Source organism: Suncus etruscus, chromosome X (genome assembly GCF_024139225.1).
Source record: "Suncus etruscus isolate mSunEtr1 chromosome X, mSunEtr1.pri.cur, whole genome shotgun sequence".
NCBI lineage: Eukaryota > Metazoa > Chordata > Mammalia > Eulipotyphla > Soricidae > Suncus > Suncus etruscus.
In genome coordinates this window covers 105594047-105611780 of record NC_064868.1, presented here as the reverse complement: position 1 = coordinate 105611780, position 17734 = coordinate 105594047, and the positions used below count along the sequence as shown (strand labels likewise).

General features: G+C 38.9%; 1 protein-coding gene across 1 annotated transcript in view; it reads left to right on the top strand.

The window, feature by feature from the left end:
• The window catches only part of OCRL (OCRL inositol polyphosphate-5-phosphatase), an 81267-nt gene that overhangs the window by 30947 nt on the left and 32586 nt on the right, over window positions 1-17734 (top strand). The window contains exons 11-15 of the mRNA XM_049766656.1: window positions 3545-3661; window positions 3764-3951; window positions 6269-6380; window positions 8962-9071; window positions 14984-15119. Coding sequence (XP_049622613.1) covers window positions 3545-3661; window positions 3764-3951; window positions 6269-6380; window positions 8962-9071; window positions 14984-15119 — 663 coding nt within the window. The remainder of the gene's footprint in view (window positions 1-3544; window positions 3662-3763; window positions 3952-6268; window positions 6381-8961; window positions 9072-14983; window positions 15120-17734) is intronic.

The following is a 17734-nucleotide window of genomic DNA, read 5'->3' as shown; positions in this document are numbered from 1 at the left end:
TCAATAGATGCAGAGAAAGCATTTGATAAGGTCCAACACCCATTCTTGATCAAAACTCTCAGCAAGATGGGAATGGAGGGAACCTTTCTCAATATAGTGAAGGCCATCTACCACAAGCCAGTGGCAAATATTATCCTCAATGGAGAAAAACTGAAAGCCTTCCCTCTAAATTCTGGCACAAGACAAGGCTGTCCTCTCTCACCACTCCTATTCAACATAGCACTGGAAGTACTTGCTATAGCGATTAGGCAAGAAAAGGATATCAAGGGAATCCAGATAGGAAAGGAAGAAGTCAAGCTCTCACTGTTTGCAGATGACATGATACTCTACTTAGAAAACCCTAAAGACTCTATCAAAAAGCTTCTAGAAACAATAGACTCATATAGCAAGGTGGCAGGCTACAAAATTAACACACAAAAATCAATGGCCTTTCTATATACCAATAGTAATAAGGATGAAATGGACATTAAGAAAACAACCCCATTCACAATAGTACCACACAAACTCAAATATCTTGGAATCAACTTGACTAAATATGTGAAGGACCTATACAAAGAAAACTATAAAACTCTGCTCCAAGAAATAAGAGAGGACACACGGAAATGGAAACACATACCCTGCTCATGGATTGGCAGGATTAACATCATCAAAATGTCAATACTCCCCAAGGCATTATACAGATTTAATGCCATCCCTCTAAAGATACCCATGACATTCTTCAAAGAAGTGGATCAGACACTTTTGAAATTCATTTGGAACAATAAACACCCTCGAATAGCTAAAGCAATCATTGGGAAAAAGAATATGGGGGAAATTACTTTTCCCAACTTTAAACTGTACTACAAAGCAACAGTTATCAAAACAGCATGGTATTGGAATAAGGATAGGTCCTCAGATCAGTGGAATAGGCTTGAATACTCAGAAAATGTTCCCCAGAGATACAACCATCTAATTTTTGATAAAGGAGCAGGAAATCCTAAATGGAGCAGGGAAAGCCTCTTCAACAAGTGGTGTTGGCACAATTGGATAGCCACTTGCAAAAAATTAAACTTAGACCCCCAACTAACATCATGTACAAAGGTAAAATCCAAATGGATTAAAGACCTCGATATCAGCCCCAAAACCATAAGATATATAGAACAGCACATAGGCAAAACACTCCAGGACATTACAGGCATCTTCAAGGAGGAAACTGCACTCTCCAAGCAAGTGAAAGCAGAGATTAACAGATGGGAATATATTAAGCTGAGAAGCTTCTGCACCTCAAAGGAAATAGTGCCCAGGATACAAGAGCCACCCACTGAGTGGGAGAAACTATTCACCCAATACCCATCAGATAAGGGGCTAATCTCCAAAATATACAAGGCACTGACAGAACTTTACAAGAAAAAAACATCTAACCCCATCAAAAAATGGGGAGAAGAAATGAACAGACACTTTGACAAAGAAGAAATACGCATGGCCAAAAGACACATGAAAAAATGTTCCACATCACTAATCATCAGGGAGATGCAAATCAAAACAACGATGAGATACCACCTCACACCCCAGAGAATGGCACACATCACAAAGAATGAGAATAAACAGTGTTGGCGGGGATGTGGAGAGAAAGGAACTCTTATCCACTGCTGGTGGGAATGCTGTCTAGTTCAACCTTTATGGAAAGCGATATGGAGATTCCTCCAAAAACTGGAAATCGAGCTCCCATACGATCCAGCTATACCACTCCTAGGAATATACCCTAGGAACACAAAAATACAATACAAAAACCCCTTCCTTACACCTATATTCATTGCAGCTCTATTTACCATAGCAAGACTCTGGAAACAACCAAGATGCCCTTCAACAGACGAATGGCTAAAGAAACTGTGGTACATATACACAATGGAATATTATGCAGCTGTCAGGAGAGATGAAGTCATGAAATTTTCCTATACATGGATGTACATGGAATCTATTATGCTGAGTGAAATAAGTCAGAGAGAGAGAGAAAAACGCAGAATGGTCTCACTCATCTATGGGTTTTAAGAAAAATGAAAGACACCCTTGTAATAATAATTTTCAGACACAAAAGAGAAAAGAGCTGGAAGTTCCAGCTCACCTCAGGAAGCTCACCACAAAGAGTGATGAGTTTAGTTAGAGAAATATCTACATTTTGAATTGTCCTAATATTGAGAATGTATGAGGGAAATGTAGAGCCTGTTTAGGGTACAGGCGGGGGTTGGGTGGGGAGGAGGGAGATTTGGGACTTGGGTGATGGGAATGTTGCACTGGTGATGGGTGGTGTTCCTTTTATGACTGAAACCCAAACACAATCATGTATGTAATCAAGGTGTTTAAATAAAAAAAAATTATGCATTAAAAAAAAAAAAAAGAAATGTTGTGGAACTGAAATGAGTTCTAAACTTGGTTGTAAGTCAAGGGTTCACTTTAGCAAGGTAGGCTAATTTGATCTTTAGGAGGCACACGGCCGAGACTACCAGAGCAGTTATTTTCATTGCAGGACTACCCTACTAATTCCCTTAATAGGAATCATCTGAGTAATTTTCATTTATAGCTTGTTGGTATTGGTAATAAGACTCATGGAGATGTAATTCTTCTCATACATGTATTGACTAATACATAGTTCAGACATATATCTTGCTCTTGTTAACAGATTAAAATAACTAAAGTACTTAGGATTGCCATGGTACATATTTTAATTCCATAAGAATTGAAAATACAATACTAAGAAGGAGAGGCAAATGGAACAATTTGGGCTGCAGGTTTTATCTTTCTTCTTTTGGTTTTTTTTGGGGGGTTTTTTTTTGGGGTTTTTTTTTTTTTTGGTTTTTGGTTTTTGGGCCACACCTGGTGACACTCCTGGCTCTGCGCTCAGAAATTCTCCTGGCTTACGGGGACCATATGGGATGCCAGGAGATCGAGCCACAGTCCGTCCTAGGTCAGTACGCGTCAGTACGCGTGCAAAGTAAATGCCATATCACTATGCCACCATTCCAGCCCAGAGGTTTCATCTTTTCTTTTCTTTTTTCTTTTATAGTTTCATCTTTCTTATTTGAATTTTTTTTTTTTTTTTGGTTTTTGGGCCACACCCGGCGGTGCTCAGGGGTTACTCCTGGCTGTCTGCTCAGAAATAGCTCCTGGCAGGCACGGGGGACCATATGGGACACCGGGATTAGAACCAACCACCTTTGGTCCTGGATTGGCTGCTTGCAAGGCAAACGCCACTGTGCTATCTCTCCGGGCCCTCTTATTTGAATTTTTAATGTTGCCTTCTCTTGGTAGCCTAAAAAGTGATGAAAACAGTTGATTAGAACCAAATGTGCTTATTGTTCCCAAAGGTTTATAACTCATTGGTCAGAGCCAGGTAATAACTTCCCCAGAGAAACTGTTTCTTCCTTCTAGGGAGTCCACTGGGAAATTAGAATTTGGGTACAGATTTGGCCACCATTACATCTTCCTATTGAACAATTTGTTGTGGGAAGCTCAATGTGTGGCAGAGAGGATATTGGCACGAACCATCTCTAATTCCCTGGGCTCTCAGGTTCAGCTAGTCCGCCTTGTTGGGATGATGCTCCTTATATTTGCCAAAAAGGATCAGCATCGATATGTCCGTGACGTTGCTGCCGAAACCGTTGGAACCGGAATCATGGGGAAAATGGTAAGTTATCTGGGAAATGAGCTTAGCTGTTATTTGTGTCCAGGTGAGGGTCGATTGCTCCTTGTGCACTCGTACTAACTGAAGAATTCCTCTTGGCAACAGGGAAACAAAGGCGGTGTCGCTGTGAGATTTGTATTTCACAACACTACCTTTTGCATCGTCAATTCCCACCTGGCTGCTCATGTGGAGGATTTTGAAAGGAGAAATCAAGATTATAAGGACATTTGTGCCCGAATGAGTTTTGTGGTCCCAAATCAAACTGCTCCACAAATGAACATCATGAAACACGAGTGAGTGTCTCTGTTGCCTATAGCCTTGGAATGGCAGAGCTAGAGAAGATTTGATGTGAGAAGTATAGAAATATGAAAGAAACTGTCAAGAGTATAACTGTTCTTGGTGATCCCAGCCCCTGTGAGAAAGTTGTTCTTTGAGTTTTGTTTGGTTTTTGAGCTATATCCCGTATATCCACTCCTGGCCCTATCCTCAGGGAACCATATGTAGTGTTAGGATTTAAACCAGAATTGCAGCCCAACCACTTGCTAGTACCTTAACCTTTGTACTAGCTCTATGACCCATAAGAAGGTGTTTGAGGAAGAGTGGGTTCATTGGTGCAGGAAAATTAGATTGCTTATGCTTGCATGCAAAATTATAAACTGGATTCAGAGACAGGAGGTAAATATGTAAAATAGCTAGATTTTTAAATATAATGATGTGTTGAAGTAATATGGATAGGTTGAGTTAAATGAATTTTATTGTTAAAATTATTTTTACTTGTTTCTTTTACATTTTAAATTTAGATACTAGAAACTTCTAGGTTGTTTTTCTCTTGAATGATGCTACTCTAAACTTCTTAAATATTTTTGGGTTTGTAGCCACTGGCAAATCATTCCTGGTGGATTGACAGGATTAGTGTGCAAAGCAAGCGCCTACCCTCTGTACTATCTCTAGCCCCAACTGCTCTAATGTTTATGTACGTTCTAATAAACACATTCTTTTTAGATAGGAATATATTTATCCTCTATGGTGGCTCTCTTTCCATGCCACTCAATATATATCTACATTATTCTTTTGTTTGATTTATTTTTGTGTTTTGTTTTGTTTGGGGGGGGGCTACATCTGGCGGTGCTCAAGGCTTACTCCTGGGTTTGTGCTCAGGAATCACTACTGGTAAGACTCAGGGGACCATATGGGATGCCAGGGATTGAACCCAGATCAGCCATGTGCACAGCAAGCACCCTTCTCTCTGTAGTATTGCCCTGGCTCTGTTTGGTTTGGGGGCTGTACCCAGCAGTGCTTAGGACTTACTCCTGACTCTGTTTTCATAGAACACTCCTGGCAGGGCTTGAACCCCATGGGATGGATGTCAGAGATAGAACTCTGGTCAACAGCATGTAACGCAAGTGTCCTCTCCATGTACTATATTTCTAGCCCCTAGATCTACATTCTTTTAATGATTGTGAATCATAATAATTAGGAAAATAAAGATTCAGAGGTTCAATAGGATGATAGGAAAGGAAGATCAGTAAAGAGTGGGACTGAACAAGGATAGAATCAATCATTTGAGAAATGGTTTGGGGAGTAGAAAATGATTTGTTGTAAAGAAATTAATACCCCTAAAAATAAGTACTACTGGTAATTGAATTCTAAGAAAGGGTGATGCCATTTGAAATTTGAGATGAGAATTAGCAGGAAAGCTAAAGGTACTATAAAGGCATTAGGAATCAGTAGAGAGCAAGATAATTGAGGAAATATCAGAAGAAACTAATAATATTGATCTGTTTTCATATTGTCTCAATAATAAGATTAAAACGACTGTTTCACAAGGCCTTGACTTTGTTGGTCACAAAGTATGAAATCCTGTAAATTTATTTTCCCAGGATTCCAGGAATTTCATGTTACATGTACAGTTGGCAAAGAGACCCATTTGAAACTTGAGATAGCTCGGAGGAAAAGCTATGTGGATGAAGTTAGTTTCATATTCTCCCTTAGTGGGGTTTTAGGCATATCCAGGGACCTATTGCTAAATCCCAGAGCCTAAGGGTCTGTAGTATGTAGGTTTCCTTCCTGCCAGGCACTCAGATCATGAACGCCAGGCAGGAGCAGATAGACTGGTCACAGTGGGGAGTCCCTGTGGGCTCTGTCTGCTGTCAGTTCAGTATGTGGAGAGCACCAGTCATCATTCAGACTATTCAGACTCTAGTGGAGAGACTGCAGAACACCAGGAATCAAGCAGAAAACATTCAGATTCTCTTTCCCTGGAGACCTGGCAGGCAGCCAGGAAAAATTTTGAAGCTAGTCCAGCAAATAAACTGCATGCCTCTCTCTGGTAGTTAACTCCTTGGCTTCTGATTTCCAAGCTGATTGATACTGTAGCTCTGTCCCATGGTCCTTGTAGGGAGCCTCTCCCTCCTGTCTATGTGGTAATTCTTCGTCCTGCTCAGGTGTTGATAATACTTGTCCACAAAGGCTAGTTCGAGCTTACCCTTGTCAAGTAGTGATAAATGAATCCCTATCAATCACCTCTCCCCTTTTCTTCTCTTCATTCTTCTCTGATTGATTTTTATGCAAGTCATTGCTAGTTCTGTTCATAAATCTCTTGATCCTCAGCGTTGTCATCTGGCTGGGCGACTTGAACTATAGACTTTGCATGCCAGATGCCAATGAAGTGAAGAGTCTTATTAGCAAGAATGACCTTCAGAGACTCTTGAAATTTGACCAGGTAAGTAGACTTTTATTTGATAGATACTTTGCAAGAGAGCAAGTTCGGTGGTTAGGTGTGTGAGATAGACACCTGGGAGATGTGTCTTACAGGACTAGATGGAATGATCTTGGGGAAAGCATGTCAGCAGTGATGGTGGGGAGTGTCCATATAACGGGATCTGGATTGCTTGTCTTAAGTGCTTGGTTGGGAGGAGGGGAGATAGCATTAGTGATTCAAAGTAAAAGCAATGTTTATTCATTAAGCCCTTATCAAGGAGGGATTTGGGAGATTTGTTTCAATATAAACCGGAAAATGGGTGGAGTTAATTGGAGAACACTTCCTGGAGGAAGTGGGCCATTCAGCTCGGTTGATGTGGTTTGGCAGATGGAACAGGCAAAGCTGCTGCTTCTATGATAGCTTGGCAGGCTCCGGAGTAGCTTGGAGGGAAAAGAGAGGAGGCCCTGTAAGGGCATTAAGAAGCATGGAGGCTATTTGTCTCTGCCAAAAAGCATCAGCTGTAGTCCTGGTGGGAACTGATGGAGAAGTTGAAACTAGCTGGTTTACAGCTATTACAACCTGTGGAGAAAGCAGTGATTTGGTAACATTTATATATAACGATATCCACAAACTTGGTTTTTCTGAAAGTTCACTGCAGAACTTGGCACACGACATGAATTGTAAGTTCAGTGTGTGGAGACAAGCTGCTAAAGAGTAAATGCACCTTATTGAGGGAAAGAACAATTTTGGCTTTATTTGAATGTCTTTGAGTGTTTTCCTATACATATTTAAGCCTTTTAGGCATTCAAACCATCAAAATCCAGGTGGTTTGCGATGAATATTGGTTGGCTGTGTCTTCTTTTACATCAAGGTTAGCTGGTTGATTTCTTTCATTTCTTTGTCTAACCTGCCTGAAAAGGGGTATAGTTGAAACAAATTCTGAGCCTTAGGTAGTTCTCATTAAATATTTTAGTGAAAATAACGTTCAGAATGATAATTTTAACTGTTCATTGAATTTGAAATGATCAAGCCAAGTAATATATGAAGTTACTCATTCAAAATTTGTGTTTTGTTGGGGACACGCCTGGTAGTACAGGTAGTTTGGGGACCACTCTTGGCAGTACCCTGGAACCATGCAGTGTTAGGAATCAAGAAAACATGATACTGCCAAGTGTAAAGTAGGCACCAGCCCTTTGAGTGGCTCCCTTGTCCCAGTATGTCCTTAGTTTTCATTTTTTTTAATTTGAAGCATTGTGATTGACAAAGTTATTCATAGTTAAGTTTTAGACATACAGTGTTTCAGCATCAGTGTCAACCCCCCTTTACCAGTGTTTGCAGAGTTCATCTCAAACCACCACCACTGCCATCTCAGCCCACCATCATAACAGGCACTTTTTTATATTTGGTTGTTAAAAGTTTGGCTTTCATGAGTTCACTATTGTTGATGCTGTGATTTGAAAATTAAATTCTCTCCTTTTTCCTTTTTAAATATTTTATTAAAGCCATTGTGATTTACAAAGATATTCATAGATGGGTTTTAGGCATACAATGTTTCAGGGCCAATCCCAACACCACTGTCGACTTTCTTCTACCTTGCAGAGGTACCACCACCCCCTGCCCCAGCCTGCCAGCATAACAGGCCCATTTGTAATTTTGGTTATTAAAGTTTGGGTCTCATTATTTCATTGTTGTTGACTCTGGCTTGGACATTTAATCCTGTCCTTTCTTAATACCACCAATGCACTTGAGACCCCCTGGCCCCTTTCCTTTCATATTATTATTTTGGGGGCCACACCTAGTGACGCTCAAGTGTTACTCCTGGCTATGCACTCAGAAATCACTCCTTGCTTGGGGAGCCATGTGGGACACTGGGGAATCAAACTGCAGTTCGTCCTGGGTCAGCCGCGTGCAAGGCAAATGCCCTACCACTGCACCATCACTCCAGCTCCCCGTCCTTTCATATTCATCATTTTCCTCCTCCACTCAATTTCTCTTGTTTTGTTTTGGGGTTGTGTCTGGCAGCACTCAGGGGTTACTCCTGGCTCTACACTCAGAAATCACTCCTGACAGGCTTGGGGGACTCTGTGGGTGCCAGGGATCAAACCTGGATCGGCTGCTTGCAAGGCAAATGCCCTCCCTACTGTGCTATCTCTCTGGTCCCTCCACTCATCTTTCCCTTTTATTCACTATACTCTTGGGGCCTAGAATGTTCTTGCAGTATAACTTTTTTATTAATATTTAAATGGTGCTATATGACTCATGCTCATATGATTTTATTTTTTGTATTATTCTGATCCCCTCTTAGCAATAAAAACGTTAGTGATGTGTTCATACTGAACATCATATCTGGAGGTGACTTTAAGTATTTTGGGAATGACATGATTTAATTCATGATGGTTCAGAAATTTTTGCAGGCCCTCTCACATAGTGCTCAGAGGCCTTGGTCCTACTCCCACCAGTAGTTTTAACTAGGTCTATGTGGGATTTACTTATGTAGTCAGGCAGTTACAAAACCATGGAACTAGGTACCTTGAAGTGATTGATGAACCTGATTATCACATATATTCAGATGATCTTAAGTGATTCTGCTTTCTATCTCTAGCTAAATATTCAACGCACTCAGAAAAAAGCTTTCGCTGACTTCATTGAAGGGGAAATAAAGTTTACCCCCACTTACAAGTATGACTCTAAAACAGATCGATGGGATTCAAGGTAAAGTAACGAAAAACTTTTAATGAAAGGCCCGCCTGATCTTTGTGTGCACATATTGAAGGACTTGAAATTTTTAGGCTATGCCATAAACAGATGTAAAAACCTAATAATAGCTTACTGAGGAGTTTTTAATCCATATGTACTCAAAGGTAATTTTATATTAGGAAATATACTTTTATGCCAGGGTTCCTATTTTATGGTATGGCTATTTCTATGAACTTGGCCAGCTTGTGTAGTTTTTTGCCCATTCTTGCTCTCTTCTGTCCCTTTTTTGAAATTATGTATATATTTGTGGAGAGGCAAGGAAGGGTCTCCCCAGAAGTTCTTGGGACCCCAGCCTTAGACAGTATTCAGTCCAGCTGTGTGGATCTGACAATTTAAACTTGGTGGTATTTGGGGGATGCACCAGGGGTTACTTCTTTTGCTACTTCAGAGGGGCATCTAATACTGGGGGTTAGATTTTGGAGCTTGTGTCTGCAAGGCATACACCTCCCTGCACCTGTTTTGGTTCTTTTTTTTCCAAACCGTTTCTCAACAATTTAACTCAGGTTACTGGAAGAGAAAGACAAAGAGCCATGAGAGGTTCCTTTAACACAGTGGTACTCAGACATGAGTGCTCAGTAGAGTCTCCTAAGGGACTTTAAACATCACTGGTGCTTAAATCTGCCCTCTTCTACTACAGGAGAAAGCTGAGTACCGCTGTTGAAGAGACCCTTTGATTTCACACTTATCTCCAGTAAAGTACCCTTCTCAATGTATTTTTGTTAATTATTTAGTTTCTACCTACAATCTCTTTGTTTCTGAGAGTTTCCTAGCTGGCAGATCTCTTAATCTTAAAAAGAAAGAGACTCAAAAATTAATTAATTAAAAAAAGAAAGAGATTCCCTAGATATATGCAGCTTCTTTAGATTCAGAGTGCACTGGGATGGAGAGAAGTGTCTTTATTATCTCTGTTCCACAGAGCTGGTCAACAATGAAAAAAAGACACTGTTAAATCTATACCACTTTGTCATGTTTCTTCTACTTATCTGACTAAGAGTCAGCAAAAGAGCTATTGATAAGAACTCACTTTAGCTGTTCTGATGTGCTTATTTTAATGGGCTTTTCATGTACCCTTAGTATTCTGTGGTTATTTTTTCCTGCTTGCATGCCCAGATAGTCATCTCTACTAGAAAAAGCTACGCTTATGTGTAAAAAAAAGTCCACGTTTAAGTGATAATTCTATACTATTATTAATACTATTAATCTCTAAAGATTAAGCCCAGCCAAACTGATAGGATTGAGTATTAAATTTTTATTATTTCAGTATCTGTTGTGTAGTATTGTTGCCATTCATAGAGCAAAAGGATTGGAAGTGCTCCCGATATAATAATAATCTGAGGATATTTTTCTTTAAATTTGTTTTGAATCACCATGAGATACAATTACAAAGTTATAATAATTGTTTCAGTTATAGAGTGTCCGGCACTCACCCCTTCACCAGTGCACATTTCCTGACACCAGTGTCCCCAAGTTTACTTCCCACTCTCCCTCTTAGGGTCCCCCCTTTCCTGCCTCTATGACAAACACTTTTCTTCTCTCTCTCTCTCTCTCTCTCTCTCTCTCTCTCTCTCTTGTTCACTTACTTGCTCTCTCTTGCTCTTAGCTTTTCCTTTTAAGCACTGGTGTGCAAAATAGTTACTCAAGAAGGGTATTATGAATATCACTTTGTCTCCTTTGAGCACCCAATATTTGTCCAGGGTGATCTTTTCCAGCTGTCATTGTCTTGGTGGTCCCTTCTCTTCCCTAACAGTACTTTCCTGCTCTTTGCTATTTGTGACAAGCATCCTATCATGGACTGGTCCTCCTGGTCCTTGTCTCTGTTGTCTTTGGGTATTATTGCCATACTATTTGGGGCGGACACCCAGTGGTGCTCAGGGGCTACTCCTGACTCTGTGCTTAGAAATAATTCCTAGAAGGCTTGGAGGACCATAACAGATATGGAGGATCAAATCCAGATCAGCCTTATGCAAATCAAACCCCTTATTACTGGTCTATCACTCTGGCCCTGCCATACATTTTTTTATATCCCACAAATAAATGTGATCATTCTGTCTATTCCTCTCCCTCTGACTCATTTATTCATCATAATAGTCTCCATATCCGTCTATGTATGAGAAAATGTCATGCTTTTATTTTTCTAACAGCTGCATAGTATTCCATTGTGTTTCTTTATCCACTCACCTGTTCTCAAGCACTCGGGTTGTTTCTAGATTCTGGTTATTGTGAATAGTGCTGCAGTGAACATAGATGTACAGATGTCATTTCTGCATTGAGGTTTTGGGTCCCCAAGGTACATTCTCAGGAGCTCAACTACTAGATCATATGGGAATTCAATTTCTAGTTCTTTGAGGAAAATCCATATTGTTTTCCAAAAAGGTTGGGCCAGTCGACATTCCCACCAGCAGTAAATGAGAGTCCCTTTCTCCCCGCATCCACACCAGCACTGGTTGTTCTTGTTCTTGATGTGTCCAGGTCTCTGTGGTGTGAGATATTATGTCATTGTTGTTTTGATTTGCATCTCCCTAATGATTAATGTTGTGGAACTTTTTTCATGTGCTATTTGGCCATCTGTATTTCCTCTTTGAGAAAATGTCTATTCATTTCTTCCCATTTTTGATGGGATTAGCTATTTTCTTGTTAATCTCTATTACCACCTTATATATCTTAGATATTAATCCCTAATTAGATGAGTATTGAGTGAATAGTTTTCCCATTACATAGGTGGTCTTAGTATTCTGATTCTCATTTCCCTTGAGGTGCAGAAATTTTTTAATATATATTTATTTGAGTAACATGATCATAGTTGGGTTACAGTCATAAACAGAACACCCCCCTTCACAGAAATTTCTTAATTTAATGTAGTCCTATTGGTTTATCTTTGTTTCTATTTGTTTGGTCAGTGGTGTTTCAACCTTGAAAATACTTTTAGCTTCAATGCCATGAAGAGTTCTACCTATGTTTTCTTCTATATTTAATTGATCATTTTCATGGTGTCAGAAAGAGGCCTTTCTTGCTTTGCTCCACATTTTTTGCTGCTTTATAAAAAATTAACTTCTCATATACCTTTGTCTCAGGATACTCTGTTCTATTCCACTGATCTGAGAGTCTGTCTTAATTTCAGTACCATGCCATTTTAATTACTACTGCTTTATAGTACAGTTTGAAGTTAGAAAAGGTAATGCCCCATCTTCTTTTTCCCAAAGATTGCTTTAGCTTTTCATGAAGATTTATTGTTCCATATGAATTTCAGAAATATTTGATCTATTTCTTGAAAAGCATAATGGGTAGGTATTCTTATAGGAATTACACTTAATCTCTATGGTGTTTTGGGGAGTATTGACATTTTATTCTTTTAAACTTTATTTATTGATCGATTGATTGGTTTCTGGGCCACACCCGGTGGCACTCAGGGTTTACTCTTGGTTCTGCACTCAGAAATCGCCCTTGGCAGGCCAAGGGCCCACATGGGATTCTGGGAATCAAACTGGGTTTCTTTCAGGTTGGCTGCATGCAAGGCAAACGCTCCATCACAGTGCTGTCTCTCTGGCCCCAATATTGCCATTTTAATGATTTAATCATCTGAATCTATGAGCAGGTGATGTGTTTCCATTTCCTTGTGTTCTCTCATTTGTGGGGGGGGTTCACACCGGGCAGTGCTCAGAGGTTACTCTTGGTTCTACACTCAGAAATAACTCCTGACAGGCTCAGGGGAACCATATGGGATGCCAGGATTAGAACTACTGACCTTCTACATGCAAGGCAAACACCCTACCTCCATGCTATCTCTCCGGCCCTGTGTTCTCTCATTTCTTGACGTAGTATTTTATACTTTTCTTTGTAAAGGTCTTTCACCTCTTTAGTTAGGTTGATTTCTAAGTACTTGATTTTCTGAAGCACTATTTTAATGTCTCTTTCTTCCTTTTCATTGTTTGTATATAGGAAAGCCATGTATATTTGCCTGCCATTTTACTGTAGAGATATTGTTTCTAGAAGCTTTTTGATGGAATCCCGAGGTTTTCAAAGTATGGTATCATATCATCTGCGAATAGTGAGAGTTTGATTTCATCCCTTTCTATCTGAATGTCCTTGACATGTTTTTCTTGCCCAATTGCTATGGCAAGTACTTCCAGTAGTATAGTATATAGAAGTGGCAAGAGTGGGCAACCTTTTCTTGTACCAGATCTTAGGGGAAAGGCTTTTAGCTTTTCCACATTGAGTACAATGTTTGCCACAGGCTTGTGGTAAATGACTTTCACTATACTGTGGAAAGTTCCTTCTATTCCCATCTTGTTAAGAGTATTTATCATAACTGGGTACTAGATCTTGTCAGATAGTTTTCATGCATCTTTTGATATGATCATATGATTTTTTTAGTTATTGCTGTAATATATAATGTTGATTGACTTGCATGTGCTAAACTGTTCTTGCATACCTGGGATGAAGCTCACTTGGTCATGGTGTATGACCTTTTAGATAAATTGTTGGATTTAATTTGTTAGTATTTTGATGAGGAGCTTTACATCTGTGTTCATTAAGGATACTGGTCTGTAATTCTTATTTTTGTGTTGTATCAGGATGATGGTAACTATAGAAACTATTTGGTAATGTTTCTTTTTCTTCAGTTTTCTGGATGAACTTGAAAAGGATTGGCACTAGGTTCTCTTTGAAGATCTGAAAAAATTCACTAGTGAATCTATTTTGGCCTGGGCTTTCGTTTTTGGGGAAACCTTTTGATTATCATTTCAATTTCCTTTATTGTAATACATCTGTTCAGGATTTCAATATCATTTTGTTCAATTTTGGGAAGTTATAGGAATTCAAGAATTTTCCATTTTTTATATATTCTCTTGTGGTATAAAGATTCTCAAAGTAATTTCTGATTATCCTTTGAATTTCTGTAATATCTGTTGTCATTACCCTCTTTCATTTCTGATTTTGTTTGTTAGGGTTCTTTCTTTTTTTCTTTATTAGTCTTCTAATGGCTTATTGATCTTGTTTATTTTTGAAAGAACAAACTCTTGCTTTCATAGATCTTTTGGGTTTTTGGGGGGATTTCCAGATAATTTATATATTGCTCTTGTTTATTTTTTTAAAGAACAAACTCTTGCTTTCATTGATCTTTTGGATTGAGTTTTGGGTTTACAGTTAATTTCTAGTTAATTTCTGTTCTAAGTTTATTATTTCCTTCCTCTGCTTGCTTTTGGCTCATTCTGTTGGTCATTTTTAAATTTTTTAAGCTGTACCTTTAAGTTATCTATGGAGGCATTTTCTTTCTTCCTGATGAATGCTTACAAATATATAAATTTTCCTCTTAATACTGCTTTTGCTGTGTCCATAATTTCTGATAGCTCAATGAAGTGCCACTATATTTTCCCCCAGGACAACATTTTTGAAGATGTAGTCTTAACCTTAGAGGTCCCATTTAGACATTTAGTAGATAAATTAGTCATTGAAAATGTATATATATTTATTGTTCATTTTTTCTATGTTTTTTGGGGGGGAGGGGTCACTTTGGTGGCACTTCTGGCTCTGCGATCAGAAATGGCTCCTGGTAGGTTTGGGGAACCATGTTGGGTGCCAGGAATCGAACCAGAGTTCGTTTGTGGTTGGTGCATGCAAGGCAAACGCCCTACCACTGTGCTGTTGTTCTGGCCCTTATTGTTCAATTATTGCCTGTTCATTGAGCAGATAACAGGCTTTGAAATTCATCCTTTCATAGAACTTTCAGCATACTCAGTTTTTAAATAGTTGTGATCACTGGGGAAAAAGAAGCATATAACCAGAGAATCTTACTCAGGTCTTAACCATTGTGGTGGGTATAAAATTCTTGTGTGGTATATTTTCTTTATAATTGCTTTTTTCATGTGCAGTGGAAAATGCCGAGTACCAGCCTGGTGTGATCGAATTCTTTGGAGAGGAACAAATGTTAATCAGCTTCATTACCGGAGTCACATGGAACTGAAAACCAGTGACCATAAGCCTGTTAGCGCCCTCTTCAATATTGGGGTAAACACATATTTTAAGTATTCGTTCTAAGTATATTATTTTCACTCATATATGTTAGCCACTTCAGGAAAAGCAGTAAATGTTTCCATGACCAACTAATCAATTATGGCATTGAGAAAAGTTAGTGCCCTTGACCCTTCTAAGTGGTGTCCTTATGACACGACACATCAGGTTAGTGACACAAGTTTCATATGCCACATAATAGTGGGTAACACAGTGACCTTACCTTCCTGCAGCAATTTTACCTTCTTTATTTTTGTATGTTCGTTTTAATTGATTTACCAGTGGCTTACAATGCTATGGGATTTTAGTGTTTAGCTTCATATCTTTGTGTGTAACTGTCACCATTCCCACCACCAAAAATAACTGCTCATTCCTCCCACTCCCTTTTTCATCAAATAACCACCATAGCTATCATTGAGTCTAGGAGTTAGCTTATGTTATTTATTGCCGGTTCTTTTGCTTTAATCATTCATATTCAACATATGAGTGAATTTATTTAATAATTGCCTTTCACATTTTTATTTCTCTTAGCATAATCTCCTCCATTATATCCCAAAAGGCATGATATATTTTTTTAAATGGTAGGGTAGTATTTCACAAAATCCTTATCCAATAACTTGTTAATAGGCATTCAGGTTGATTTTATGTTTTTGCCATTGTGAAGACTGCTAATGAACATAGGGGTGCGAGTATGTTTTAAAAGTAGTGCTTTCAGGATTGGAGAGATAGCATGAAGGTAAGGTGTTTGCCTTGCATGCAGAAGGTCGGTGGTTCGAATCCCGGCATCCCATATGGTCCCCCCGAGCCTGCCAGGAGCAATTTCTGAGCATAAAGCCAGGAGTAACCCCTGAGTGCAGCCGGGTGTGACTCAAAAACCAAAAAAAAAAAGTGCTTTCTTATCTTTTGCATAAATGCCTAGGAATGGTATTGTTTGATCATATAGAATTTCCATTTTTATTTTGGGGACTGCCAGAGTCACACTCAGCTGCGCTCAAGGGTTCTATAATGCGAGGAATTGAACCCAGGGCTTTATACATGCCAAACCCTGCCTGGCTGTATCTAAAGTTTTTGGTTCAGTCCGTTCTTTTTTATGTGATATTTTGCTGTGGGTTTGATTTTTATTTCCCTAGCATTATGTGTTATAGAGCATTTTTTTTCATGTGTCTGTGAGTCATCTGTATGTCTTCTTTGGAGAATTATCTATTTATGTCTTTTACCTATTTTTTGACTGAGTTGGTTGATATTTTGTTGGGAACTTATGAGACTTTTATAGTTTGAATACCAACCATTTGTCAGCTGTATGATGTGCAAATATCTTCTTCCAATTGCCAAGTTGCCTTTTTTGTGGTATTTTCTTTGGCTATATATATGGCTTCTTAATTTGATATAGTACCATTTGAGTCTTTGGTCAAGGAGGTCAGGGCCACACTTGACTGTGCACCTCGCTTACTCTTGCCTCTGTACTCAATGATCATTTCAGGCGGCCCTTGGGGGACTGTATGTAGTACCAGGCATTGAAGGTGGGTGGCTATATAAAGCAAACTTCTTACAACCTACCACCTGTACTATCTCTGCCTCCCATTTCTTTCTTTTTATTCTTGTTTCCTTTGCCTTTAGAGGTGAGTTATGAATGTATCTCTAATGCTAAGGACATGCAGTATCCCACTTATATTTTCTTACATATATTTTATGCTTACAGGTCTAATATGTAAGTCTTTGAGATATATGGAGTTAGTTTTTATATATGATATTAAATAGTGATCAGGTTTCTGTTTTTGTATGTTAGCAATCCAGTTTTCCTTGTATCATTTATTGAAGAGTCTTTTGTACTTCATTGTGTGTATGGATTTTGTGAAGGAAAAGGCTAGACACACCCAGCAATGCTCAGGAGCTATTTCTGGGTCTGTATTAAGAACTGACCACTGGCAATACCAGGGGACTATATATGGTGCCAGGTATTTGAACTGTGGTCTGCTGCACTGTACGTCCTATATTATCTCTCTAACCCACTGAAATATGCATATATATATACCTGGTTCATTTATCCTAAATGTCAATATGTATTTGTATGTTTATTTCTGGGCTGTATTCGATTCCATTGGTCCACTTGCCTGTTCTTGTTCCAGTACTGTACTGTTCAAGTTACTTTGTAATTTTAATTTTACAGTACTATTGCTTTGTACTATAGTTTGAAGTTAGGGAGTATGTGAGTTTATTATTCAAGTTCTATACAAACTTTAAAATTGATTGTTCTAGCTGGAGTGATAGTATGGGGGTTAAGATTTTGCTTTGCAAGCAGCTATCTACAGTTCAGTCCTCAGCACTGCATATGGCTCCCCCAAGTACAGCAAGGAGTGATCCTGAACACAGAGCCAAGAGTAAGCCCTGAACACAGCCAAGTGTCACCCCACAACAAAATGAAAAATTTCAAACAAAGATGCTGGATATAAAGAGAAACTTGAATAAAATTCAATTTAATATGGAAAACATAATTTATAAGTAGACCTTATGTCACAGAGGAATGATTACAAGAAACTGAAAATAGAATCACAGAAATTATTTCAGTGGAAGAGGACCAAAAAATAAAATTTAGGGAAAAAATGAAGTCTGTG